At 54.8% G+C, this 24,873-nt stretch overlaps 9 protein-coding genes and 1 non-coding gene across 10 annotated transcripts; 4 read left to right on the forward strand and 6 right to left on the reverse strand.

Moving 5' to 3' along the window:
* Positions 1-905: 905 nt before the first annotated feature.
* On the reverse strand, positions 906-2,794 carry IWZ02DRAFT_463914 (uncharacterized protein). Its single transcript, XM_066768369.1, has 3 exons — positions 2,505-2,794; positions 2,220-2,456; positions 906-2,169 (listed from the first exon to the last, which is right to left on the reverse strand). The coding sequence occupies exons 1-3, from the start codon at positions 2,513-2,515 to the stop codon at positions 1,128-1,130; spliced, it is 1,290 nt and encodes a 429-aa protein (XP_066618205.1). The 5' UTR covers positions 2,516-2,794; the 3' UTR covers positions 906-1,127.
* A 757-nt stretch (positions 2,795-3,551) lies between these two features.
* On the reverse strand, positions 3,552-4,356 carry IWZ02DRAFT_463917 (40S ribosomal protein eS28). Its single transcript, XM_066768370.1, has 3 exons — positions 4,228-4,356; positions 4,096-4,179; positions 3,552-3,992 (listed from the first exon to the last, which is right to left on the reverse strand). The coding sequence occupies exons 1-3, from the start codon at positions 4,286-4,288 to the stop codon at positions 3,931-3,933; spliced, it is 207 nt and encodes a 68-aa protein (XP_066618206.1). The 5' UTR covers positions 4,289-4,356; the 3' UTR covers positions 3,552-3,930.
* A 322-nt stretch (positions 4,357-4,678) lies between these two features.
* IWZ02DRAFT_110455 (uncharacterized protein) lies at positions 4,679-6,191 on the forward strand. Its single transcript, XM_066761349.1, has 5 exons — positions 4,679-4,913; positions 4,964-4,998; positions 5,060-5,578; positions 5,627-5,767; positions 5,817-6,191. Exons 1-5 carry the CDS (start codon positions 4,897-4,899, stop codon positions 6,050-6,052), a joined length of 948 nt encoding a protein of 315 aa, XP_066618207.1. The 5' UTR covers positions 4,679-4,896; the 3' UTR covers positions 6,053-6,191.
* Positions 6,192-9,011: 2,820 nt separating this feature from the next.
* Positions 9,012-10,298, reverse strand: IWZ02DRAFT_110528 (thioesterase-like superfamily-domain-containing protein). The gene is made up of 2 exons (XM_066761351.1): positions 10,103-10,298; positions 9,012-10,055 (listed from the first exon to the last, which is right to left on the reverse strand). The coding sequence occupies exons 1-2, from the start codon at positions 10,191-10,193 to the stop codon at positions 9,250-9,252; spliced, it is 897 nt and encodes a 298-aa protein (XP_066618208.1). The 5' UTR covers positions 10,194-10,298; the 3' UTR covers positions 9,012-9,249.
* Positions 10,299-10,436: 138 nt separating this feature from the next.
* IWZ02DRAFT_110498 (uncharacterized protein) lies at positions 10,437-12,547 on the forward strand. The gene is made up of 4 exons (XM_066761350.1): positions 10,437-10,717; positions 10,806-11,441; positions 11,488-12,084; positions 12,135-12,547. The coding sequence occupies exons 1-4, from the start codon at positions 10,618-10,620 to the stop codon at positions 12,461-12,463; spliced, it is 1,662 nt and encodes a 553-aa protein (XP_066618209.1). The 5' UTR covers positions 10,437-10,617; the 3' UTR covers positions 12,464-12,547.
* Positions 12,548-12,834: 287 nt separating this feature from the next.
* Positions 12,835-12,956, reverse strand: IWZ02DRAFT_t123. The gene has a single exon. It is a non-coding gene; the product is annotated as a tRNA-Leu (tRNA).
* A 726-nt stretch (positions 12,957-13,682) lies between these two features.
* On the reverse strand, positions 13,683-15,416 carry IWZ02DRAFT_386227 (cytochrome P450 monooxygenase-like protein; the record flags this gene model as incomplete). Its single annotated transcript, XM_066765453.1, has 5 exons — positions 13,683-13,773; positions 13,823-13,897; positions 13,946-14,100; positions 14,150-15,132; positions 15,158-15,416. The coding sequence occupies 5 exons, from the start codon at positions 15,414-15,416 to the stop codon at positions 13,683-13,685; spliced, it is 1,563 nt and encodes a 520-aa protein (XP_066618210.1).
* A 920-nt stretch (positions 15,417-16,336) lies between these two features.
* IWZ02DRAFT_110563 (uncharacterized protein) lies at positions 16,337-17,973 on the forward strand. Its single transcript, XM_066761352.1, has 2 exons — positions 16,337-17,762; positions 17,826-17,973. Exon 1 carries the CDS (start codon positions 16,684-16,686, stop codon positions 17,704-17,706), a length of 1,023 nt encoding a protein of 340 aa, XP_066618211.1. The 5' UTR covers positions 16,337-16,683; the 3' UTR covers positions 17,707-17,762; positions 17,826-17,973.
* Positions 17,779-18,874, forward strand: IWZ02DRAFT_110610 (uncharacterized protein). Its single transcript, XM_066761353.1, has one exon. It carries the CDS (start codon positions 18,177-18,179, stop codon positions 18,840-18,842), a length of 666 nt encoding a protein of 221 aa, XP_066618212.1. The 5' UTR covers positions 17,779-18,176; the 3' UTR covers positions 18,843-18,874.
* Positions 18,875-21,583: 2,709 nt separating this feature from the next.
* IWZ02DRAFT_463932 (Pep3/Vps18/deep orange family-domain-containing protein) lies at positions 21,584-24,857 on the reverse strand. Its single transcript, XM_066768371.1, has 4 exons — positions 24,531-24,857; positions 22,733-24,471; positions 21,820-22,682; positions 21,584-21,759 (listed from the first exon to the last, which is right to left on the reverse strand). The coding sequence occupies exons 1-4, from the start codon at positions 24,745-24,747 to the stop codon at positions 21,678-21,680; spliced, it is 2,901 nt and encodes a 966-aa protein (XP_066618213.1). The 5' UTR covers positions 24,748-24,857; the 3' UTR covers positions 21,584-21,677.
* Positions 24,858-24,873: the final 16 nt, after the last annotated feature.

A 24,873-nucleotide genomic window follows, 5' to 3' on the forward strand; every position in this document is an offset into this window, starting at 1 on the left:
CCCTCTGCCTTTGCCTTTGCCCGAGGCTGCGCCAAACGCACACCCAGCCTCATCACCTCCCGTCAAGAGATGGGCATCGCAGAGAATGACCTACCTTGCCCCGTACCACCAACCAACCACACCCCCCCCCCCCAAAGCTACAAGCAACAAACCATGCGCGTCCCAGACGTGCCGACAGCCGTTTATGTCACAGGTACTGTAGTTCATTGAGCACGCTCCCGTGAAGAAAGGAGCGCATCTCCTCCCAATTGCGTCAGTGGCTTAGCTTCCGCCGGCAACCAACGTCGAACAGCGCCCGCATGTCCATGTCCGAGAGCAGCAGCGAGCGCCCCATTTCCAATTATAGGTACCTAGGTAGGTAGGTAGGTAGGTGGGTATGTAGGTAGGTAGGTAGGTAGGTGGGTATGTAGGAGCTGAGACCAACGACCTACGAGCGACAGACTGGAAAGTCACGCTCGCAGGCATGGGGTTCGTGCAGTTGGTATTGGAGTAGCGGGCTAAGGCGTAGGATGCGGTGGTGGGCGAGTGGGATGGAATGGGTGGGGTGGGGTGGGGTGGGATGGGATGGATTAGTGGGTGAGTGAGTGACTGAGGTGGTCAGATGATGGACGCCATCCGAGTGGCGCATACGTGCATGCGTGCGTGCCGCAAGTAGTGGTGGACGAGCAACACCACCACCTACGTAATTGGGTGCAAGGCGTCCTGCGTACCTGCATGCATGCGCGCGGCCGTGTATCCGATCGATGTATGCCTGCCTGCCAGCCCAGCTGAACGGCGAGATGTGTGGCGTCGCGGTGCGGTGCGCTGCGTCAAGTCGGTTGGTAGAACAAGCGAGGTCACGATGATGCTGCATGTACGAAGAGATGAGGGAAAATCCGTCCCATTTGTGAAGTACCGTATCCGTAGTGTTTTTCTGCTTTTCGTTTCCTTTTCCCTTGTCATCCTTCCGATTGATCTACTCGCTCGGGCAAGCCTGTCCAGTACTTAGCCGACCTGCGTGCGGCCACTATGAAGTTACGATGCCGTACAGTTGCAGAAAGAGACTGGCGAAGGCTCATCCAATCCTTGTCTGGCAAAGTTCAACCTCCACGCATCATTTTCCCGCTCCTTTCGTCAACCTGTCGTTGTCATCCCTCTGAATCCTTGCCGACCTTCTTGTGTCCCGATCTGCCTCTCTTCTTCTTCTTGTTCCCCTTCTTCGGCTTCTCCTCTCTCTTCTCGTCCTCCTTCTCCTTCTCCTCCTTCATTTCATTCTTCTCTTTTTCTTTCTCCTTCTTGTTCTTCTTGCCAACCGCGGAATTCTCAGCGGGTTCGGCAATTTCAGACACGCCTCTCTTGCGAGACCTGGCTCCGGACTGTACAAAGGCGTCTTCTGCAAGCTTGTTCGAAAAATGGGAAAACGCCCAGCTTACATATTGGCTTGTTCCTGCTTCGTCTGGGGTGCCGGTGTTCGACTCTGAGGAAACCTTGTCGGAAGCGGACTTCTGTCGCTTGTAGCCAAGGGGCGTGGTGTTCGAGTTTGAGCGCATGGAATCGACGACTTGGGGGGCCATCGTGATCGTTCCGAGGTATGCGACGAGTCTCTTCATTTTCTCTTTCAACTCTGAGTTCTCGGTCTTCACGTCTCCATTTTCCGCTTCAAGCTCAGTAATCTTCTGTAGATGCTTGAGCTCCACATTTTTGGTCTCCGCGGTACACCTCTGCACGAGCATCCTCATCCCCTCCAGCGGCGCCTCAAGATGCGCAGCTATCTCGTCGTGCGTCACCTTGCCGGGCGAGTCTTCTGAGGCAGACTCGCCTGAAAGAAACTCCGGCTTCGAATGGTCTGAACGCAGTGACCCCGCTGGCGATGCCTCTGCTAGCGTGGGCTCTTCCGGGGGCGAATGCGCGGCGGGCGATTCCGACGGAGACGAATCAATGTAACGTCCTGGCCTCGCGTAATTTGTCTCCTCGATGCCAGAGCGAGGATCATGAGTAGATGACGACACCTCTTTTTCCCTCGCCTGCTCCATTTGTTGCCTCTCGATGTTTTCCCAACACTTCAGTGCGATCTGATGTGCCCTGTCGGTCTTGAGGCTCGTCTTGAACTCCGGGAAAGCTTTCTGGAGCCTCTTTTTGACCTGACCGTAGCTTCTTTCCGTGCCATCGAAGCACGCGGCGTACGGTTCACTGAGTATTGAGTCAGAGCGATTGTAGTCTTTGGTGCGGCGATAACTTACTTGTCGTTCAAGTAAGGCAGGGGAAAATACTCAAGCAACATGGCTTGCTCGTCACCCCTTGGTCTACGTTCTTCCAATTGCTTGCACTTTCTTTGCAGAGCGTCCATGCACTTGTTGGCAAACTTCTTTTGGTGGGCGGGGCTCCAACTGTGAAAGTTCGGGTGGCGTTGCAGAAGTGACTCTTTGACCTCTTTGGAACTTGTTTCCAGGCCGCTGAGGTAGGTAAATTGTGCGTCCCTATTCTGTCAGAGTACGTTTGCGTTTTGACTAGACATGACGCCTTACAAGTTGGCCATGGCAGCAGAAAACGCCTGGCGTTCCGTATCCCATGCTTTCCCATGTTCCAATCGATTGCGTTCCTTGTCTTGTGCACGCTGTGCGTCTAGCTTTCCCTTGCACTTGTGCACAAAGCTACTTTGTTGGCGACCAGTCCAGTTGCGGAACTGCGGGTGGTTTTTCGTGAGCGATTTCCGAACTTCTTCGTAGCCCCTTTCCGAGCCTTTGACGTAGGCCAACAGTGAGTCCCTAGCTGGTCAGAAGATTGGTGTCTTCAAATTGGGGTGATGGCTTACGTGTCGGCAGAGGAAGACTGATCTGCTGGAGGCAGATTCGACTCATCACGAGACTCGCTCAAGCCCTTCTGACGGACTTCAAGCTTTGCCCTGCGCTGATTGTGCTTTTCTTTGCGCTGTTTTTGTATCGCATCGAGACACTTTAGCGCGAATCTCTTGCGTTCCACGACGGTCCACTTTCGAAACTCAGGGTGGCGCTTCAGGAGAGTCTCCCTGACTTGTTCGTGGCCCTTTTCTGAGCCTGAGACATACGCGAGGTACGGGTTCCTACTCGGTCAGGAAACAATCGCATTTTGGATTACCAGGAAGACTTACCGCGGATGGTTCACGTGCTTGGCCATGGCGGGCGACAGACACCCTGGCAGAGCAGCATAAAGCGGACGCGACAAACGATCAAAGGAAAGTGAAGGGGCGCGAGCGATGGATGCGGTTGGTGAGCAGCAAGTTGAGAGGTGTTGAGAGGAGGGTGTTGACAACGCGAAGTGGACGAGGATTTTTGGGCCGGCGGTGGGCGGGTGGTGGAGGTTCCCTCCGATGAGGCAGGTACGCAGACGTGGCTTCCTCTTTGGGAAATCACGGTCTACGCGAGTAGTCGAGCAAAGAACTCGACGCCAGCTTTCGCTTACCCTCTTACCGACTCTGCCGTAGGCAAAATGCCCAGGCACGGAATGCCTTGAGCTCTTCAATAAGTCACAAAGAGAGACGGAGAAGGCATAGTCCCTGGCCACACTTTCACCTCGCAGAGATGCTGGAGGCGAAGGGCCTAGGAGTAGAATGAATGAGACGGGCCTGCTCGACCTCCTTGTCCATGCATAGAGAAGCAGACGTGCATCTCGAAGCCTAACTCTGGATCGCAACAGAATCTCGACTTGGCGCTTTTACCTCAAGTCTCACAAACGCCTCGGCTACGGCCAACGGAATGTCACGTCCAGTCTCTTCGCATTTGGGGTAGGGGAACGACAATTCGATTCGTCGGTCCATCTACAAACAATCCACCGATGCTCCTGCTTTTTCCCAGCCGTCTTCACAATGATGCAAGCCTCTCTGCAGAAAACGAGAATCAAACGCCCAAACACCATGCGCAGGCCCTCGGGCCACCCATGTCTCGCAGCGTCGTCATCGTGTAGGTTGTGGCGGCATTACCGCAGGCGGCGGGCCTCGCGCTCCGACTCGAGGAGGCACAGGATGTCGTTTTCGCGCACTACGGCAACGTCAGCAGCCGCCATGTCTTGTTCTTGTCCCCATTCGATTCCTCGTGTGGAGTGTCTCGGGTGTCTCGTCTCGACGTGGAGTTTGCTACGTACCAGGGCCCTTGACGTTGCGGATGATGCTGCGGGTGGTGTCGTCCATGAATTCGACGCGGACCTGGGTCACGCCTCCGCGAGAGCCTGCAGCGAGGGTCAGTCAGGTGGTGGAATGGTGGGCAGGCGGCATACCGGTGCGGCCCAAGACGCGAGTGACTTTGACGAGCTTGACGGGAACCTTGGCGCTGTCCATTTTGGAAGGGTAGGAGGTGGTCGACGGGTGGTGTCTGGGAGGAAGAGGTGGAGGATGTTCAGCGCGGTGGTGAAGGCAGCGGACCGGAGGCGGCGAGCGGAAGTGGAATTGGTGTGCGGCGGGAAATCTTGGCGCGCCAGTCTCCGCCGCGGAACCGGAACCGGAACCTGAACCGGAACCAGATCCAGACGGATTGGGAAAGAGAAAGTCGACTACAAACCCCCTCAGGCCATTGGAGACCGAATCCATCACCTCATCCCGGGACGGGACGGGACGGGGCACCTGGACTCCCTCCATGGCCAAAGCCTAACAAGAAATGACATTGGCAACCTTCACAACATGAACCTGCGAGTCTCCGGCGGCGGCGGGCGCGGGCCAGTCAACCCCACCACATGGGCCTGAGTCACTCCGCCCGCTGCCAGGATTTACTGCACCAGACCAGACCACGGCAGAGGTATCTACACACATGCATACATACCCAGGCACATCCCCACCCTCCTCGCTCTTCGCCGTCCTCCGAGTTTGACCACCTGTCTCGCCCCAGACTACTTCTCAACCGCATCCTCTCGCCCAATTGACTACGACACTCTGAATCCCGCTGCTTCACCATGGATCTCGTCAACCAGTATGCTCCTCAGACACCCAATGCCGCCTGTCGCAACCTAACTTGACCAGCCTCACCGATCGCCTGCTCTTCGCCGTCCCCAAGAGTCCGTAACCTCACGTCCTCTGGCCCGAGTCCTCTCCGCTGACATTACACGCAATCCGCAGAGGGCCGCCTCCACCAAGCCTGCCTCGACCTCCTCCACGGCTCCGACATTCAGTTCCACCGCCACTCGCGCCTCGATATCGCCCTCGTCAAGAACCTGCCAATTGCCCTCATCTTCCTCCCAGCCGCCGATATTCCCACCTTTGTTGGCGAGGGTCGCGTCGACTTGGGAATCACGGGCCGCGACCAGGTCGCCGAGCACGAGGCCGTGGCCCCGCCGACTGCCACCTCGGGCGTTGAAGAGGTTCTCGACCTCGACTTCGGTCGCTGCCGCCTGCAGGTGCAGGTCCCCGAAAAGGGTGACGTTGAGAATCCGGAGCAGCTGGTTGGCAAGAACATTGTCACCAGTTTTACGAACCTGACAGAGCGCTACTTTTTGGGGCTCGAGGCCAAGCTGGAGGGCAAGGAGCTGAATGGCGACGCGGTTGGAAAGAAGCCCAAGACCAACATCAAGTATGTCGGAGGCAGTGTCGAGGCTGCCTGCGCATTGGGTGTCGCCGACGGCATTGTCGACCTTGTTGGTAAGCATCACATGAGCGCGATTAGACTCGCAAGTTGACAAGGCGCAGAATCCGGCGAGACGATGCGTGCCGCTGGTCTCAAGGCCATCTCTACTGTCATCGAGACGACCGCAATCCTCATCAAGTCGAAGAACGTTTCTGACCCCAGACTCGTCGACCTGATTGCCGCCCGCATCCGCGGTGTCATCAGTGAGTGATACCCTCATCGCCGCAATAACAGCCCCGCTGACCCAGACAGCCGCCCAAAAATACGTACTCTGCACCTACAATGTAGAGCGCGCACAGCTCAAGGCCGCTTGCGATATTACGCCAGGCAAGCGCGCACCCACCGTCAACTCGCTCGAGGAGGACGGCTGGGTCGCCGTCAGCGCAATGGTCGAGCGCAAGCGCATCGCCCTCGTTATGGACGAGCTGAGCAGCGTCGGCGCCTGCGACATTCTGGTCACGAGGATCGACAACTCGCGTACGGGTTGAGTTTGCTGTTTCATCTCCATACAGTATCAAAATTCTTGCAGATCCGCATGGCAGGCTTCGCGTCCGCAAGCTGCCCTCGAGCCGTGCCGACGCCGTCCGCGTCGCTGGAGCAGTCACATATCATTACAGCACTTTTCATGCTGGGACACCCAGGTGCGGTCGGGGGCTGCGGCGTTGAGGGCTTCAGTAATAGTGGTCTGGTCTAAAAGAGGCGGGTAGAAGGGCTCTGTAAGTCTTGTCTTGTTTGGCACAGGGTAGACTAAGATATGTGCTGTAATCAAGCAATATTAAACGATTCCTTTCGTCTGGGTTCTCCCTCCAACCTCTTTCGTTCTTGACGGCTGGAGAAAGCGCTCCCCATGCGCGCGAGATTCCCCTGAATCTGGCCAGTCATTCGGAACATGGGTGGAGCTCGGCACCATCCAGCAAGATTGACAAAGGCCGCTGTAGCAAAAGATATATGAGTAAAGGGCACAGCACCGCATCCAAAGCCAAGGCATGTGCCTGTGCCTGTAATAAGCCGGCCATGTGCTGCTGATCACGTCACAGCCGTGTGCGGCCCAAGCTTCTTCTCCCGGGATCTCTGGTGTAAAGAAGATCTTCGCGTCGCGCGTTCGAGCACTTCGTTCGCCAGCACGACAAGCTCGACACGGCAATTGACTCGCTGAAAAGACGAGTCTGTTGATCTGTTGACAGTATACTGTTTGTCTTCTTCCCCCTGGCTTTTCTGGAAGTGGAGGGCTTTTACACCTCCGTCCCCAATACCGCACGGTAGACAGATTCACGTGAAGACGAGACGGACCCAGCGCTTTGATCAGGGGCCGCGGGCAGTTCGGAAGATGCTTACAAGTGTCGTCATCTCTATCACCAGCCACTCGTGACTCTCGAGCTGGCACCTGCATCTGCCGACTCACACTCGTATCAAGAAGAGTATAAAAGCAAGGAGAAGTACCGGTGTAGTTGCAGCAAGAGCACCACCAACAAGAAGAGAAAGCCTCTTCCCACCAGGGGCTTCGCGAGTTCGGCTACACAAACAACTTTACCGCGTGCCGGTTGCTTCGCACCAGTCTACTTGTTTTCTCCGTGCCCGGATCGCTGCGATGACAGATTTACAGATATCTTGGCCATTTCATCATCTCGCAATGGTGGAGCAATGCAAAGTATGCTGGTGTTGAAATCCGCTTTGTCTCATTCGTGGTCAAATTTTCAACTTTTGTGTACGATGGAGTGCTGAAGGAAAAGCGGAAAGAAAGGTATGCTGAGATCACTCCTCGTCTTCTACAGTTGCTCAAGCGGTTCCCATGAGTCCTGTGCAGGGAGGGGAAACCGAAGGAGAAGGGGTCAGCCACTTTTACAGACAGTTAGCAGTTGCAGCAGGCACGTCGATCGTAACCAAATTGGATCACGGAACGTGACCACATCATGCTTCCTTTCTCTTCACCTGATGCCCAATCCCGCAACTCAGAGGTATAAATAGAACACGCCCAAATCGCAACCCTCGGGCAGCACGGCAGCCAAGCATCCTTTGCCAATGGAGGGTGAACGACCAACCCATGAGAGAACACAGACTTCTAGCTCTTGTGATTTGCTTTTGCGCCTCCAGCTAGGACACTGGATTTTGACCTTCGCCGTCGAGTAGTCTGTCGCTTTCCCAGCAGTCAGGCCGAGGGAATGCTTCGTTGTTTTTCCCCAATGCTGCTCTGCATCATTTGACGATCACGACGCAGAGCTGCACTGTCTATGCTTGAGGGAAGTGGCCGGTATCTGCATCCGATTCCTCTGTCTAGAAGTTGTTTTGGGAGAGAATTGATTTTGTAAAAGAGCATGAGAAGCGCGTCTGGGCTGTGGAAGCAGCCATGCGCTTGTCAGTTAGCACAACTTGCAAGATCTGGGGGGAATTCAAGCGCGTCTGAGGTAGTAAAATGCCATCCGAGATCTAGGAGCATCCGGGTGCTCGTCCGAGGTAGAAGTTAGACCGCTGAAGTGCAGTACAAGGTCTGGAAACATTCAAGCGCGCGTCTCCGGTAGTAAAGTGCCATCCAAGGTCTGGCAGCATTCGAGCGCCATCTGCGGTTAGCTTATTCAACACACGTCAACACATGTAAGGTCCAGAAGCAATCACGCGCTCCTGCCCGCACATGCGTCGAAGAAGTTGGTCAATGTGATGTCAGAGCGGCATTACACGACTTCCCTCCTCGCGCATAGTCTCTTCCTTCTGATTATAAAGCGCGTTTATGGTGCCGGTGTTCAACATCTCCTGCAAGTGACGATGAAAGTAAGGAGCAGGTCTCGGGTCCTCCAAGGCCTTCAGCAGACTAGGTCAGTTTCAAAAAAAGGAGATGAGAACAACAGAGAACAGACAGAAGCCGGTGCTCAACTTTAATGTGTCTTTCGAGCCCACGACACAAAGTACCATTGCTTCGTGTGCTTAAAAGACGTGAGCCGCGGATTGCTGCGTAGTGAAAGATGATTCAATCGAGGGCTCGGTTGGAAGTTATATACTCCCTGACAGCCAGCATTGGAGTCAGAGCACCACCACACGTGCACGATATCACGTACGCGTCGAAGACCACAAGACTCAGGTCACAACAGGGCGCACACGTCTACTCCTCGTGGCCCGTGCGCGCGCATGATGAAGGCGCACACCGATATAGGCACTTGCTGAAAAGCAAAGCCAAACACGTGAGCTTCGGAAAAAAGAGTGGAGGAGATGGAGGTTGAAAAGTTAGGCAACTTGCAGCAATGCAGTGGTTACAACCGGCCTTTCTGCATCCCATCAGCATCCAGAACGAAGGGGGGACGCATTTGAGATAGCTTCAATGGTCTTTGTCTAATCTACAACCATGTCTTGCTCGGGAAGGCTCTGGATCTGGCGCGGCTGGATTCAATCGAGACTTGTGTGACACCATGTTGGCTAGAACAGCGACGTGGATCCGCTCGGCGACCCATCCAACTTTGAGGCAGTCGGCTACCATCTGGGGTCTTCGTCTGGAGTGCGTGGAGAACTCGGGGAAAGCTCGAAATTTTTTGGCGCCATGAGTCACCCCATACGTCAATCTGCAGGGACCTTTACGCCAAGGTCGCCATTGACGAAGTTTGACGGAGCCTGACAGCGGTCGAGACGATCCGTCCCACTGGACCTCCGCAGCCCCGCCATCTCTGCTCCATGTCCCCGTGGAGAAAGCACCTGCCAACGCTCAAAGCTTCACCTCTTTGGACCGTCGCTTCGCTGTGTTCCTCGAAGAGTCCAAGATCAGTGCGACCTGGTTGCTCAAGGCCACAATGTCACCAGTCTCATCCATGATGACGACCTCAAGATCCTGGCGTCCGTTTTTGATCTTTTTAGCCCTCACCCGCGCAAAGAGCCATTCGACGCCCTCGGCCGGCAACGCCTTTTTCACGTCGAGATTCAGTAAGAGCGTAGGATACCAAGAAAGGGCATTGTCTTCGGGACTATTGTACGCCTCGACGATCTGCGGCCAAAGGTCGGCCACCAGGCCAACGCTCTCGTTTGTGAACCTCTCGCCGTTGGAGAACTTTAGCCACTCGTCGGCCAGACTGCGCATGACCTGGCCACGGCGCGGGAGGTGCGTCCGGACATGACCGTTTACCTTGCGGAATTTGGGAAAGGGCCGGTTCTTTTGCAGCTCCCAATGTTCGTCCGTGTCCTCTGCCAGCTTGACGAGATCGACCGGAGGTGGCGACGGATGGAGGGACCAGCCAGTGTCGAGCGAAATGCCCTCTTCGGCGTGCAGGTTGGAATTGGTGAGGTAGCCAACTACTGCCTCACGGCCGTCTTGGCTCAGCGACACGTGGATGTTGGACGTCTGCCGGCCTAATTTCAAGTCTTGGACGGTGAAGACAGCCGGGCCTTCTTGGGTGCGCCGCAGAAACTCGAGGTGCAGGGTGATGGTGTGGGGCTGGTTCTGGCGGGCCAGGGTCGTCCTGAAGTGAGCGGAGGCAACCTGGAGGAACACCGCCGTCACGAAGCCGCCATGGGGAACTGGTACGAGTCAGCGTTGGCGTCGCTTGAGAGGTCAGAATACGGACCCGAGCCGACAGACCACGACGAGTACAAGTTGGCGGCGTAAGAGTGCGAGGTCAAGGGCTTGACAGCAGAAGCGTCGGCGAAGGAGGTCATGGTGCGTGTGTGAAAGGGCCGAAGGCAGACCGAAAGGCTGCGTCACAGGTCGCTGGCGACTTCATTGGGCTGGAGGGAAAGGTTGACACTTAATGTTGATGGACATGGCGGAGGACAAAGTGATGTTCCGGGCGTAGAGAAGCCTCGGCTGCTGGCCCATGTCGTTGCCGTCGACTGAGACAGGGGTGGCGAATGTCGCGGCCAGGACTTCTACAGCATCCAAGACCTCGGCCTCAGCGGGCTTCCCCGGATTCCTTCAACCCACTTTCTGTCGTCACCTCCCGTCCCCGCGTCCTGTTTACCCTTCCTCCTTTCGAAAAAGTCCCAATGGCCTCGCCGCTCTGTTTCTTCTAAAATCATTTTCTCCGCCATCTCTGGAATCTTGTCTCTCCTCCGTCTCAACTTTCCCTCCCCCCCACCAGCAATGCCTACCGACTCGCCGTACCCCGCCATTTCCGTTCCCGACGTCGACATTTGGGCCTTTCTATTCGAGAGAAAAGACCGTCCTTTTCCAGATGACAAAGGTGGGGTTGCAATGAGACAAGCTTTTACTGTTCGCATGCCAGCGGTCAATTTGCGAGACCACCTTGACTCTGAGCTAACGCCCTGCAGTGATCTACCACGACCCAAACACCAAGCGCTCCTACACATATGCCCAAGTAAAGTCCACGGCAATCGACTTCGGCAAGGGTCTCAAGGGTCTCTGGGACTGGCAGAAGGGTGATGTCGTGGCCCTGTTTTCGCCAAACTGCATAGACACGCCAGCCATCACATGGGGCACCCACTGGGCAGGAGGAATCATCTCGCCCGCAAACCCCACCTACACGGTCGATGAGCTCGCGTTCCAGCTGAAAAATGCTGGCGCAAAGGCCGTCGTCACACAGCTGCCGCTCGTGCCCATGGTCGAAAAGGCCGCCGAAATCGCAGGCGTGCCTCAGGACAGAATCATTGTAATGGGCGACGCGCGGGACCCCAGCGGCACAGTGAAGCACTTTACGAGCATACGGAATATTTCTGGCACAGCACGCTTCAGGAGAACAAAGCTCAAGCCGGATGAGGACCTCGCCTTCCTGGTCTATTCTTCGGGCACCACAGGACACCCCAAGGGCGTCATGCTGACGCATAGAAACATCGTCGCAAACACCCTTATGAATTACGCAGTCGAGGGCAAGAACTTGCACTGGAACCATGGTCCACACGGACCGGCAGACAAAGTGCTCGCGTTCTTGCCCTTTTTCCACATTTATGGTGAGCAACACTGCCTGGCATCAAAGGCCGCGGCTGACTGAAATAGGTCTCACGTGCCTGATACACCACAGCATGCTCGGCGGCATGGAGCTGGTTGTCATGGACAAGTTTGAATTGGAGAAATTCTGCCGCATCGTCCAAGACTATCGCATCACTTTTGCGTACCTTGTCCCTCCCGTAGTGCTCATGCTCACCAAGAACCCTCTGGTCGACAAGTATGATCTTTCCTCCTTACGCATGACCAACTCGGGCGCCGCGCCCCTTACCCAGGAGCTCGTCAACGACTTGTACGCCAAGCGCAAGATACCCGTCAAGCAAGGCTACGGCTTGAGCGAAACCAGCCCGACGACGCACGCGCAAGAGTGGACTGATTGGAACAAGAAGATTGGCGCCGTGGGCAAGCTGCTGCCAAATCAGACTGGCAAGTACATGAGCCCCGAGGAAAAGGAGGTCCCAGTTGGCCAGACTGGCGAGCTGTGGATCAAGGGGCCAAACGTGTTCAAGGGCTACTGGAAGAACCCAGAGGCGACCAAGAATGCGCTCACGGAGGATGGCTTCTTCAGGACGGGAGACGTCGGCCATCAGGACGAGGAGGGACACTTTTACATTACGGATAGGGTCAAGGAGCTGATCAAGTTCAAGGGTGAGTCCATGTCCTTTGCGTTCCGCTTGATTGTTGCTGATCCACGACAGGTTTTCAAGTCCCACCTGCAGAGCTTGAAGGCCTCCTGATCTCACACCCATCCGTGTCGGATGTGGCTGTAATTGGCGTCTACGACAAGCAACAGGCGACCGAGGTGCCTCGGGCCTACATTGTGGCCGCGGCAGGCATCAAGTGCACGCCGCAAACAGGGGAGCATATTGTCGAGTGGTTGACGGAAAGGGTGGCCCACCACAAGCGGCTGCGCGGCGGCGTTCGGTTTGTCGACGAGATCCCCAAGAGCATCAGCGGCAAGATCTTGCGGCGCCTGTTGAAGGAGCGTGCCCTGAAGGAGGAAGAGGGGCCGAAGGCGCGGCTGTAGGGTGGGAGATGTCGTTGACCTGTCACAAGGCGTGCACATGTCATCCGGATGTACAGCGGAGCGTGTTTGTTGAGAGTGGTAGAGATACGGATACCCGCCCGGACTGTCGGCGCTGAGACTTTGAATGAACATGCTGTTTGCGTCGCTGTCTTTCCAATCCAACGTACATGTCTCGATTGCAAAGCTGCTTTCTGGTGCCTCATTTCGTATTACTCTACACATGCAAACAACTCGCTCATCTCCTCGTCGCCAGCGCAAAACAATACTCTGTCTCTCGCCTTGGCCGCCCTACCCCCCTAGTTGCCTCCTTGTGCTCCGTCCTCGCACACTCAAAACAGCAAACCGTCAGTGCAAAAGGCAAAGCATTTTTTTGGTACGAGTGAGGATCGAACTCACGCGGACTTACGCCCAATAGGGAGTAGCTCATATCGGCGCCACTTTCACGTTTAGCTAAGCTTAAACCTATCGCCTTAAACCACTCGGCCATCGTACCGTCAAATTATTTAGTTACAGGTGGGGTAATGGATCTATCTCCTGACGTTGTTGGTCTGTGCGGTAGAAGGGGGGCGTGGGAACCACGGGGTCCCTGTTGGCGAGAAGAGAAGCGAGCGAGAGGGATCCGATGGCTGACACTTCAACAACCACCAACGTCTGTTCTCCGTCCGTTGACCTGCTCTGCTTCCTGGAACCGCCACATCAAAATCACGAGCCGCGTCACTTGCCACTCTGCGTTTGCGGGATGCTCGATGCACCAAAGTCTGCCGCCCTGCTTGCTGCGCGCAGGCGCGACTCGCGAAACGCTGGCGCTCCAGTGTGTCTACTTGCCGCCATGGCAATGAGACCACGATTCAACATCGAGGCCTTCGATGTGTCACCAGCTGTCGCGCGGTCAGGCTTCTTCAGGCCAGGTCGTCATTCAGACGTACTCTCACAATACGAGCAAGAAAGCCGCTACGTTGGTTGGTTCGTCGACAACTTCTGTCTCTCTGTTTCTGCTGTGTCGCGAGTGCTTGCTTTCCTGCTGTCTGCCAACAGACTCTGATCTTTTACATTTGATTCGAGTCTTCCCTGTCCCAACGTCTTCAAAAAAGAAAAAAAAAAAAAAAAAAAAAAAAAAAAAGCAGTCAATACGCCTCTGTTTCCCACGACTGTCATTCACGCCAGCCTGTCGCTTTCAATGGACACGCGCTGGAGGCGACTGCCCCAGTTTCTGCGCGCATCACTTTTTCGGCGAAATTTCGACCTTGACCCTCTCTCCCAGATATCTCGGCATAAACATGTCGCGGAACTTCAACTCGGATGGACTGCTTCTTGCGTCAGTGGCATGGTCGTCAGAGATCCAAGGGCTCTTGCCTCGACGCTGTCAACTTCATGTCATTTCCAAACCGATGAATTACGTGCGCAAATGTCAGGCGCAGTTCTGCCCATCCTAGGCTGTGATTGGTCAGATTTGCTGCTTTGGAGCGCTCCTTTTCTACTCACTTGACCCCTAAACACATTCGTGGACCTCGAGAAAAGGGAACCAGCCAATGCTCCAGTCCCACTTCTTCCAGCCAGCGCTCAGGCCTGAAAGACTGCGGAGAAGGGAAGATGTCGGCATTTCTATGCACAAAATAGCTTCCCATGGAAACGACCGTCTGCGAGACACGATTAGTCACCGGCCTATGAGCAAGATTGCCAACTTACGCCACCAGGTATCCTGCTCCCCGAGATCGTTGCACCCTCTTGTGGCACGACTCTCGGCAGCCCGGCCACCACACCATGGCTCAGTCTCAGTGCCTCTTTGATTACAGCATCCAAATACGGCAACTTTTCCAGCTCTTTCAGCCCGGGTGCTCCATCGCCGGCAGACCACGCTGTCCCCAACTCGTCCATCAATGTCTGCAACTTCTCCGGGTTCCTCAGCAGGTGAAAGGTCCCGACCATCAGCGCGTAGCCGACAGTCTCTGATCCACCATACAGCAAGGTCTGCGCCTCTTCCCAAAGACTTTTCTCCCCAGGAGGCGCTTCGCCACTCGGATACACCGCCGGATCCATTAACCGATGATAAATAGTCGAACCATGGGGCAGGCGCTCGAGCGTGCGCTTCCGATCATTCATCACATTGCGGACCTGGCTGCGGAACAAAGCGTTGAGCTCGACCATGCCGGACATGATGGGGTCGCTTGAGAACTTGGACAGTGTCGGAGCAACAGCCAAGAGCAAAGCTTTGTACAGCGGAAAGTGCTTGAAGCGCAGGCCTAGTGGAGTCGAGGCTTCTACGGCGATCAGAAAGGGCGATCGAAATTCTGGCGCTTTGAGCGCATGGACGGATGTCCCAAAGCAAAAGTACATTACCACATCCAGGGTCATGCAGCGGTAGGCGAGACTCAGGTCGACGGACTTCTTGACCTCGCGACATGCCTCGAGGGCAAAGCAGAGCTCGCCAATTTTGTCGACGAGCAGCTCTTCGCATTGGGACACTGCCGATGGCGAAAAGGACATGCCGAGGATGTCTCGCCGCTGCTTCGCCGTGCGGTAGTCGAGGTAGCCGAACGACGACTCGTCTTGGGTGAAGCTCCGGTAGAGGAAGGGGTCCTTGTCCCAGCGATTGCGCGAATTGTAAATGTCATGGTAAGCGGATGGTTCGCAAAAGTGCAGCTGACTTAAAGCGTTAGCATGCAAGGATGCTCCCCAGCAATAGGTGCCGTCTACTTCCCTCGTTCGGCCCTACGCGCACAACCTTTCCGTATCGAGCGTGCAGCTTCTCGAGCTCGTGGACAAACGACTTTGCCTGGAAGCACTCGACCCAGGCCTTCCAGTATCTCGTCGCGGCCGCCAGTTTAGGCCCAGGAAAACGTGCGAGAGGGTGGAAGTAGATGTTGTACACCGCTCGCCATGCTACCCAAGTGAGTGCAATAGCAGCAGACGTAAGCAACAACGTTGGGAAAGGAATATTGATGAACAGTTCCATCTTGGCGGCTGTGGCTCTCTGGAGTCAGAGCGGTCAAAGACCGATGTTTCTGAGACTGCAGCTAGTCGGCACTGTTTATATCCTGCTGGCATGGCGCAAAAACGGCAAGCTTCAGCTGCTTCCTGTCGCTAACGTTCGTCCGCATTAGCCCGCCAAAGTTAGTCCGTCTGCGCGGATCCGGGGTCGTCCAGGTAAGGTTCTCGCATGCATTTGCGGGACGGACGGGAGCCGGGACGAGGCTTAGTTGCGAAAATCATGGCGCACGCAACATCTTGACTGCTCCCTGTGCCCACTTTTCTCGGGAGCTTGAAAGGTCTCTGTCTTTCCGATGATGGGAATGACGTTGGAAGCTTCGTCTGAGCCTTATTGGTCGAGCGAATGCCTCCTGTTCGTTCGATTGTTGTGTGTATGCGCCACAACTTTTGCTCTAGGCCTTGGGACCAGATCAGCGGCGCTGCCATAAAGTCAATCCTGTATCCCCGGTAAGAAGTTGATTCCCTAGCTTGAAACTCCACTGTGCCAGGGTTTACGGCTTGCACCAATGCCGCATAGACCCTTTTACGCTTCATCATCCACTCCAGCGCATATTTCTTACGCGTTGCGTGCACATCGGCTCAAAATTGCAAGAGGCACTGAAATAAGATGGAGGAGCTGGGTGGTTATTCGTGCCCAGCTCTTCTCTCTCCAAATCGCTGATTTGATGCCATCAACACTCGGCGGGGCAACGAGACGAATGGTACAGTGTACTCTTCTTAGCCTTACTCCCGAGAGTTTGGCCTGCTTCTTCTCAGGTTCCTTCGTCGAGTATGCCTTGTCATGCTTTGGATTCCCTTTTGCGCGTTGGCTTGGCGCACATCTTTGATTCCCTTGTGTTTTTCGCTTTCGTTTTCGGATCTCGTCTTGGTTGCTTTGCTATCTGGCATGCATTGTCTCTTTGCCAGATTGTTTTTCTTGGGGTTTCTTCTTGATGTCCTCGTCAAAGTCTCGTCCTTGGTACTTGGAAAGAGCGGGGAATCGATGCATGACTAAGAGTTCCACGGTGCCGTCTGGCTCTTCCTGGGGCTTTGTCTCCGGTCGCTCCTGAGTATGAATCTGCGAACCGTGCTGCACCTTTGGCTCAGGGTCGCGGGTTGTGGAGGTCATGAGAGGCAGCTCATGAGTTGCAGCGCTTCACGATCCCTGTGGGCTCTCCAGGACGTCGTGTCGAGGATGTGGAAATGGTATTGCCTGAAACTTATCGAAACGCCCGGATGGCCGTCGCGAGATTATGTTCCGCGACGAGGGCATGCTCGAATGTCATCAGAAGGCTCCACATGCTGCTACCGCCTCTCGATGGGGTATCGCGAGCATGGCGGTCTGTCCATTCAGCACGATTGAGAGAGTTGAGAAGTTGTGGCTTCGTTTTGTCATCCCGTATGCCAAGGCTGGTGCTAAAAAGGGTCTGAGCTGCGAGAAGGTGAGCAAACATGGCGAGTGTGGGTGTCGGGCCCCGGAAAACCGCACCCCAATGCGGATTCAAGTATCGAGAGCCTCCAAGAGCCTGGGATGGGAAGTGGATCTTTTCGATTTGGTGTTTCTCGAGTCTCGTTGCAGAATCCCCTTGTTGTGGTCGAGATGCCAGACTGCTTCCATTTTAACACCCTGCGAGGCGTTGGTGTGGCTACCACGACGACGATTCCTCTCGTGTCGCCTGTCGTGGGTGCACCGAGACTTGGATACAGCCGTCTGCCCTTCTCAGCGAGACATCGAGACCACACCGTCCACCCACCCATCTCGCACATCCATCTCGCGAACCCAAAAGCCATCTCCTTCATCTTCTCCACCTTCCCAAAACACTTCTCGACCTTCTACAATGGCCAGAAAACCCAAGAGCGTCAAGGGTCCCAATCCCCTCAAGCAAAGGGCTCGACAGCCACCTCCCCCCCGAGAACCGGCGCCTGCTCCTCCCAAGAAAACCTTCACCGTTGACCAGCGCGCAATGGATCTCGTGGAGATCATGTTCCATCGCGTCGACGGCAGCGCTCCCGGCGAGGTCAGGTGGACTGACCTCCTCCATCTGATGCGCTGCATGGGGTACATCACGACGAAGAGAGAAGGGTCGCAGTGGCGATTCAAGTCGACCGATGACGAGGACCTACCGCCCGTTACTTTTCACGACATGCACGGCCAGCCGGTGCCGATCCGTCGCTTGTGGGAGAATGGCCGGTACCTACGCAATCACTTCGGCTGGGACGTTGACTCCTTCGTGCTCGCTTCTCCAGAGGAGCCTTCTCAAGAGCAAGAGGAGTAATTCGGTTGAGACATCATTCGGGGACGTCATCTTGTACCAATACAGAAGCTTGCAGAGTACGTTGAACCCCATCCTGAGGAGAGCACCGCCCTCCACTGATACTGACATATGGAGTACAGGCCGAACCTGAGAAGGCGATGGAGAGCTGGGCCTAGCAAGAGAATCTCGACCGCGCTGCTGTCAACCTACGGACCACGATCTCATCTTCACTCTCCGCCCAGGCAGCGCTCTCGAGACAGGCTTGCGACTTTGCCAAAATCGTGTTGGGCTGCTTCTCAACCATCACCGAGAACCCGTACATCACTTAACACCCATGAGCAACCCCAACATGTATATCTCTACGAAAATGCGTTTCTGTCTTTTATGCCCTGCTTCACCAATCCCCCCTGCCTTAATGATGCCCAGTTTCACCATTCAACGGCTACACTGGCGTCTCGACAACCGGACCATCACGACCACCCAGCTGGACCATGGGAAACACTTGCGCTCGACTGCATCGCTCGCCACTTCTTCTCCTGCTGTTGTGCGACTCCAAGGTTCCGGTCGGGCTGGCTGTCTCGTCTCGACTTGAAAATCACAACGAAGTGGCATTGTCAAACAACATTGAGACTTGTTTTCCTCATCCAGCATCTTCGGCTTTGAACACCACAACATTGTCCAAGAACAACGACTTCGCCTTCGTCTTTGCGTCGCCTTCAGGATGCTACCTACGTCAAGGATTGGCCTCGACTGTTCCGAATGACTGGTTCTATCGCTTTTGCTTCCTCTGGCTTCCGGACCGCACTGCATGCCTTGTACAGCTGGCTGTCCCTTCGAGTTCACGGTGGTTCTCTAGAGCCGTTGCTCCATCGTCAATACTGCGTAGGCCGTCCCTGCAGCCGTCCTTCGACAGCGCGCTGACGTCGAGAACAGGTGTACAAATAGTTTCGGCTTCACCGCGCTTGATCCATTTTGTTCTTCAAAGCCCCAACACAAGCACAGCACGAACGCGAAAACGAACATGCCCGAGTCTCGAATCGACAACCCCAAAAATTCAAAACACCAAGCACGATACACAAAAAGGATGGGACGGAGGGCGGCGGAACACGGATGGAGACAGACCGGATGAGAAGGAAGAGTATCTTGTAGGATGGTGAAGGAAACGGAAGATGGAGATGACAACCTGGACATCAGTTGCCCACAGCCATCGACAAATCCCTGTCAAGATTCGTGCCCTTTTGATGTTGTTTCCAAGTGTTGAAAGTCCACGTCCCTTCTGTCCTGCTTGAGTTGCACCACTGATAGTGCAGAATCTGGTCTCCCACAATCCGGCTCGACGTCCCCTTCAAAGATGGAGTCCCTTTGATGCTGCTTTGAGGCACGAAAACTCCAAAGCTCTTTGATCATGCTCGAGTCCCTCTAAAGGCCACTGCGGTAAGTACACTACACTCTTTGTTTGTACTCGTGTCGCTGACTCGAGTATATTGCGCTCTGGTAGACACCTTCGGTCTGTTTCCCAGGAAAGTCTGGCTCATCGAGCTCTCAATGAATGGCACCGTCGAGAATTGCCCGCCCGCACAATGCATACATAGGGCGAACAGGCCTTGCGCCGAGTGACTACTACTCATCATCGCTCCGACCACCCTCGACCTAGCCGCCCAAATCGTCGACGGAAGCTCGCCAGGCCTCAATCCCCGTCCCGTCCGCCTTCGACCGCGTCAAAGGGACCGCAACATTGCGCTGCATGATAAGATTTTCGCCGCTAGATGGGACCTCTCGTAGCCACTTGGGGACGAAGCTCTGCTCTGCACTACTCTCTCAAAACCTCCCAGCGTCTCGTGTCTTTCTCGGAGCACCTTGAATATGTCGGAACGGGCTGCCGTTCTTCGAGGAGATTGGCATGGGTGGGGCTGCCCTTTCCCCCCGGTATATGATGACTCCAAACTCCGGCGTTGCGTTTGGGGAGGAGTACTAGAAGAACCCAAGGGCGCAGAGGGCGAGCCCTGCATGGACTGACCCTCCGCACCTCTTCGACCACCATCGGACGTGCGCAAGTGCAGCGAGTGCAGCGTCGAGTTGTATCAATACGCCAGAACGCTGGGACACAGGGCAAGTAACCAACATCTCAACCCGGAGCCATCTAAATGCCTCTTTTCTTCGAACTTGGCGTAGGCCTGCCTGTGGCCAGCGCACACCCGTGAGTACCAGCGCCACGCTCGATGTTCGCGACTGAGGATGCAAAGAGCATGAAAGACTGCGGAATTCCAATCACTCTTCGTCCAAACACATGCATGGATCGCAGGATTGCGGAGGTGGATGATTCTAGACTGTCAACGCGCTGATCTCTGAATTGGATGTTGTGGTGTGTGGTGTTGGTACAAACCATGGAGCTCCTGGATCTTCTCATCCTAGGCTTCAGCATTCCCAGGAAACGCCGATGGCATCGACAGTCTCAAAGCCGATTTGTTACCGCGGGAGAGACCGTCTCCTACGCTGGCAGTTCGAAGATTATGGCAGAGGCCAATAAGGCCAAAGAGGATGAGGCAGAGCAGGAAGATCGAGAGCTTCGTGTCCCGACAAAAACAATTGGTTTGGACTTACTTGCCATTGCAGCATTCTCGTCGCGCCTGGAGGACTCTGCCGCCTACTCGAATCCATGTCATCCATTCTGAGTCCTGTGTCTCTCGAAGTTCGTGCCGCTCCTCCCGCTTTGGTTCCATTGCAAACATCCAAGCTGACAAGCAAGCTGCAGGAACGCGAGGATACCCATCGAGAAGATGGCCGGTGGCTGACTAGTCACTTGTTGCCTTGGATGCCCGGTGCTTTTGGGCAAGAGTACCGGAGCATGCCTGGTCTTACCCACCTCATGAGTTCAAAACTATCCAAGCGATGCTAGGTGGCGGTCAGATTCGGTAAGGTCGACGTCAAACCCAACAATCTCGTTTCTGGAGAGCTCGAGAAGCTTTCCTTCCGCTGCGCTCCTTTCTCCCCTCAGCTTCCTCCATACATAGATGCACGCTCACAGTCGCCCTCGCCCTCGCCGGGCACGGTGACGACATCAAAAAAGCTGAAAAGACGCGCAAGAACGAGAACTTACGCGCTTCGACCAGTATAGTAGCGCAAGTTCACAGCCAAGCTTTGCGGCTTGCAGAGCCTGTTCCCAAGAAGACAATCAAATGTCTCATTGATTGTGGCGTAGGGTTGAAGCTAGCTGCACCATTTCCTTCCGTTGCTGCCACATCATCATGCTTTGCCTCGTCTCTTCATCCCATCTCATTCGGTGTCGACGAACGAATGTCGTCCGGTGATCTTTCTTCACCGGGAAACATGGCAGCGACCCAGAAACACAATAAAAGACGATTGAAATGCTGCATGGAGTTCTTGAAAGAAACCTCACCTCACACGAGACACGTTTCCATTTGCTTGTAGGTGGACTTCTATATCTTTTGAATCAAGTCTCTTTGAGCGGCGGAAGACGGCAATCGATTCATTCATTCATCGGGTTCTGCTCTGCTTTCCATCTTTGGACCGATGCATCATGGGTCTCTACAACCCCGGTGAGAAAGCCGGCGGTTGATGGATGGCTACACGGAGTGGCAGGTAGGCATTGACTCGTTTGTTCGAGTTCCCGCAAGGCACGGCAGGGTAACAGGCTACTACGATTGGACCGGAAGTCGATCGCTCTGGGATGGCGGCGACTTTGAGAGGAAAGAGAAGCGAGGACTCGCTAGTTTGTCAACTCGACAAGCTTCTTTCTTTCGATTCGACAGCAGATTGGCCGACGTGTGAGTGCAGCGAGACGCAATGGTTTAGGGTTTGGTGGTGCACGGACGTCTTTGAGATCGACCATCCACAGCTACGTTGACGAAATGTTATAATCATGTACATACAACATCAACAACAGCTCCAGTTTGTTCATCGAGTAAAGGGTATCTTATCTGTACTAGCCACCTCTCTCACCACTCACGGTGCTACTTCTTCGCCATTAATCATTACAAAGCCCAATCATTGGTCTCATTCGCCGCGACAAATGGCTCGTCAATCTGCTTGACCGCCAGCTCACTGCACAAGACGCTGCGCACGGCATGTTAGTTTTCCATGCATCAAAGGTAGCAGCAGGAAAGCGTAACTTACCAAGCCTCGGCCACCAGTTCGTCCAATTCCCTCGCCGCCCTCTCCCTCCTCTTCCCCGTGCTCGTGCCTTTGGTGACCTCCATCTGCAGCTCTCTGATGCGGCGGCCCTTGGCGACGCCCGCCTGCTCGACGACCTTGCGGCCGAGACACTCCGAGTGAAAGGCGTGCTGGCAGGGGAAGACGAAGAACTGGCGCGCCAGAAGCGGCAGCCGACAGACGTAGCACTTTTCGCCCGGCTCGACAATTGCGTAGCGCGACTCGAGCTGCTTGATGTCGGCCTTAATATGCTGCGCCGTGAGGGTGCTCTCGTCCATTTCCTTTTTGAGGGCGTCGATGGCGCGGCTGTATTCTTCCAGCGCTGCACAAATCTCCTCCTTGAAGTCGTCAATGACGACAAAGTCGGGGAAGAAGGGAATCAGGTCCTCGATTCGGAGCAGGTCGCTGCGCCGCAGGAACTCAATCGCAGGCTTGATGCCCGTGCTCTCGCTGATGACCTTTTTGGCCACTGCAAGCCAGAGCTTTTTGCGGAGCGCAGGGTTGGATTCTGGGCGATCGGCCACGCTGCTTGCAAGATCGACTTCGTTGTATTTGAGCGCAAGGTCGACAGCTTGTACGTATTGCGACATGGAGCTGTAAATGTGGACGCAGGATTGCACTCGCTTGTGTTGAATACAGAGGCGGAGAGCAAAGTCGGCATCGTAGTCTTGCTCTTGAGCAAGCGATTGAGCTTCGAGATAGGATAGCAGTGCAGATTCGTCGCGCGAAGGGTGGGATGCATAGATGGATATCAAGGTATTGTGGACAGCCGCATCCGTCGAGTGATGTTGGTTGATCTCAAACTGGAGATATCTCACGGCTTGATTCTAGGCGACTTGTCAGCTCAGGTCCTTCAACAGTAATGCTGTCTGCTCACTTGAGAAAGAGGGCCAGTGTGAATCTTATTGTAATTCAACAATGCCGGAATGAGTTTTCGCGGGTCAAGATTTGCTTGCCGCATCAAAATATCAACAAAGTCGTGGGGAGAGTGGGCCATGAGCACAGAGCTGTACTTGGAGAAGACATCGGGTTCTGTCTGTTTCTTCAAGACATTCAGAGCCTCTGTCCATCTTTCCCTCTGAACCCAGTAGGACAGAACATAGTTGTGATCGTTGACGACCGTGGCAAAGAAGAGCAGCTCTTCTTCCCGTCCATGGCTACTGATGATCTCATAAACCGTCTTCCTGTCAAGGTCTGCTCGGTATCGCGCCACGAATTCTTGAAATTCGCGACGAATGACGGAGAGCTGGTCCTCGGTATCACGGGTGCTGCTTTCGGACAGCTCAGCTTTGGTCCCGATCGTGTCGTCGAGGGTGTTGAGCTTGGAAATGTAGATTTCAACGAGCCAAGTGGCGAGTAAAATGCGCTGCATTGTTGCCGACTTTTTCAGGGTAGACAGCTTGGTCAACAAGTACTTGCGCAACGCATCTTGTTCTCCATGGTCGACAAAAGTGAGGGCGACTTGCTCAAAGGGTTTGGTACTTCGCCCGTAGACACTGGCGGCCTCCATGAAGTTGCCCTTTTTGACCAGGTAATCCCCAGAAGCTGTTGCGACGGCGTCCTTCTGAGCGGGTGTTTTGGCGTACTGCGAGGCTTCTTCGAATTGCTGCTGATTCAGGAGAATCTTCCAGATATCCCGACTCTCGTCATAAACACTTATTTCAAAAACCTCTTGCTTGGTGAATAGCCAAAATGTGCTCTTCTTCCGGTCGGCGACAAGGCCCAGCACGTTTTGGTCTGGGTCGATGACTGCTTGGTCGTAGACTATTGTGTCATCGAGTCTATTTGAGGCAATTACGCGGCCATCCACGAGCTGAATGAAATGCCAGTGGCTGAGAATCATGGAGTGTGCCGGCTCTTGAAAGGACTTGGGACGACCACCACGTGTCCGAGACGGAGGAATTTTGGACCTTGGAAACAATTTTGAGCCTTGAAGGACAGCATTGCCAATATTGGGCGAGTCAATATTGGTCAAAAGCTTTCCGTGGAAGACGCCGTGCGCAGAAAGCCATGCGAATGCCCGTTCTCTTTCTGTCGCAGTGGACGAGGCGACCTCTTCCGTCTCTGGAGAGATTGAAAGCATAGATGGCGCAGCGTGAGGCGGACGATCCAAGTCGTACACCGATGGCCTTTCAGCCTCAAAGAGCCTGCTGTAGATGGACCCGCTACCCTCTCTACCAGGTCGACCTATTTTTCCAATCCAGTGCTGCAAACTTGTCGGAGTTGCCAACAAGACGCGGCGTATATCCGGCCTCCCAGGTATCGCGTCCGTCCATAGTCCGACAACCGGCCCCTCGGCCTTGTACACCGTTTTGATATATCTTTCCTCGCGGCGATAGAATTCAGCCGAAGGCTCAATGTAGACTTCGAAGACGGTTCCGTCGGAGGCTCCGATGAGGATTTCGCGAGTCGAAGCGGTGGGCTCGGATGGGTTCCACGATACGCTCTCGATTGTCACTCCCTTCAATCGTGCAAGCGGTTTGGGTTGGCGGCTTTGGGTGTGGAGGTAATAGTTCTCCCCGAGAGTGGTTGAAATGATCAAGTGGGAGGCGGATGGGTCGAGAAACATGCGGCGAATGACACCAACCTCCGAAGGTCTCTTTGGAAGGTCAACATCTGTCGAGGTAGGATCAGCTTCCGCTTCAGTGACCGTGCAAGCTTGCGGCGCGAGATACCGTCAATGTCCTCGGGGCTGTCCAAATCAAATCTCAGGATGCGACCCGTCTCGAAGGCCAGGATGAGGACATTGTTTGCCACCTCGGCGGCAACAAAGTCGGAAGGACGGTCGAACTTGAGGTTCACAAGCTCGACATTGAAGATGGGGAGAGACTCGTTGTTGAGGTTTTGGAGGCCGTTGGACGCGACGTAACCACCGGAAGGATCGAAAGCCATGGCGGACGGCTGGTTTCAAGTCGCTATCATCGCAAAATGTGAGAAATCTTCGACATGGAGCTGCTCGGAGCTCGAAAGGCGAATAATGAAGATGGAGTGGGTTGTCAAAGTGCTTGACGGGGAGCT

The sequence above is a fragment of the Phyllosticta citriasiana genome, assembly GCF_038021145.1.
Source record: "Phyllosticta citriasiana strain CBS 120426 chromosome Unknown IWZ02scaffold_18, whole genome shotgun sequence".
Classification (NCBI taxonomy): Eukaryota; Fungi; Ascomycota; class Dothideomycetes; order Botryosphaeriales; family Phyllostictaceae; genus Phyllosticta; species Phyllosticta citriasiana.

Coding starts and splice junctions, on each gene's coding strand:
- IWZ02DRAFT_110498 (XM_066761350.1), top strand. CDS start 10,618: ATGCCTACCGACTCGCCGTACCCCGCCATTTCCGTTCCCGACGTCGAC. Junction 10,718..10,805: donor TCCTTTTCCAGATGACAAAG/GTGGGGTTGCAA, acceptor AACGCCCTGCAG/TGATCTACCACGACCCAAAC. Junction 11,442..11,487: donor GCCCTTTTTCCACATTTATG/GTGAGCAACACT, acceptor TGACTGAAATAG/GTCTCACGTGCCTGATACAC.
- IWZ02DRAFT_463917 (XM_066768370.1), bottom strand. CDS start 4,288: ATGGACAGCGCCAAGGTTCCCGTCAAGCTCGTCAAAGTCACTCGCGTC. Junction 4,180..4,227: donor TCGCGTCTTGGGCCGCACCG/GTATGCCGCCTG, acceptor CCCTCGCTGCAG/GCTCTCGCGGAGGCGTGACC. Junction 3,993..4,095: donor CCGCAACGTCAAGGGCCCTG/GTACGTAGCAAA, acceptor ACGTTGCCGTAG/TGCGCGAAAACGACATCCTG.
- IWZ02DRAFT_110455 (XM_066761349.1), top strand. Junction 4,999..5,059: donor GCTCTTCGCCGTCCCCAAGA/GTCCGTAACCTC, acceptor CGCAATCCGCAG/AGGGCCGCCTCCACCAAGCC. Junction 5,579..5,626: donor CGGCATTGTCGACCTTGTTG/GTAAGCATCACA, acceptor GACAAGGCGCAG/AATCCGGCGAGACGATGCGT.
- IWZ02DRAFT_110610 (XM_066761353.1), top strand. CDS start 18,177: ATGGGAAACACTTGCGCTCGACTGCATCGCTCGCCACTTCTTCTCCTG.
- IWZ02DRAFT_463914 (XM_066768369.1), bottom strand. Junction 2,170..2,219: donor CTGCCTTACTTGAACGACAA/GTAAGTTATCGC, acceptor CTCAATACTCAG/TGAACCGTACGCCGCGTGCT.
- IWZ02DRAFT_110528 (XM_066761351.1), bottom strand. CDS start 10,193: ATGACCTCCTTCGCCGACGCTTCTGCTGTCAAGCCCTTGACCTCGCAC. Junction 10,056..10,102: donor GTCGTGGTCTGTCGGCTCGG/GTCCGTATTCTG, acceptor GACTCGTACCAG/TTCCCCATGGCGGCTTCGTG.
- IWZ02DRAFT_463932 (XM_066768371.1), bottom strand. CDS start 24,747: ATGGCTTTCGATCCTTCCGGTGGTTACGTCGCGTCCAACGGCCTCCAA. Junction 24,472..24,530: donor CAGCCCCGAGGACATTGACG/GTATCTCGCGCC, acceptor CTACCTCGACAG/ATGTTGACCTTCCAAAGAGA. Junction 21,760..21,819: donor GAACTGGTGGCCGAGGCTTG/GTAAGTTACGCT, acceptor TGCCGTGCGCAG/CGTCTTGTGCAGTGAGCTGG.
- IWZ02DRAFT_110563 (XM_066761352.1), top strand. CDS start 16,684: ATGTTCCGCGACGAGGGCATGCTCGAATGTCATCAGAAGGCTCCACAT.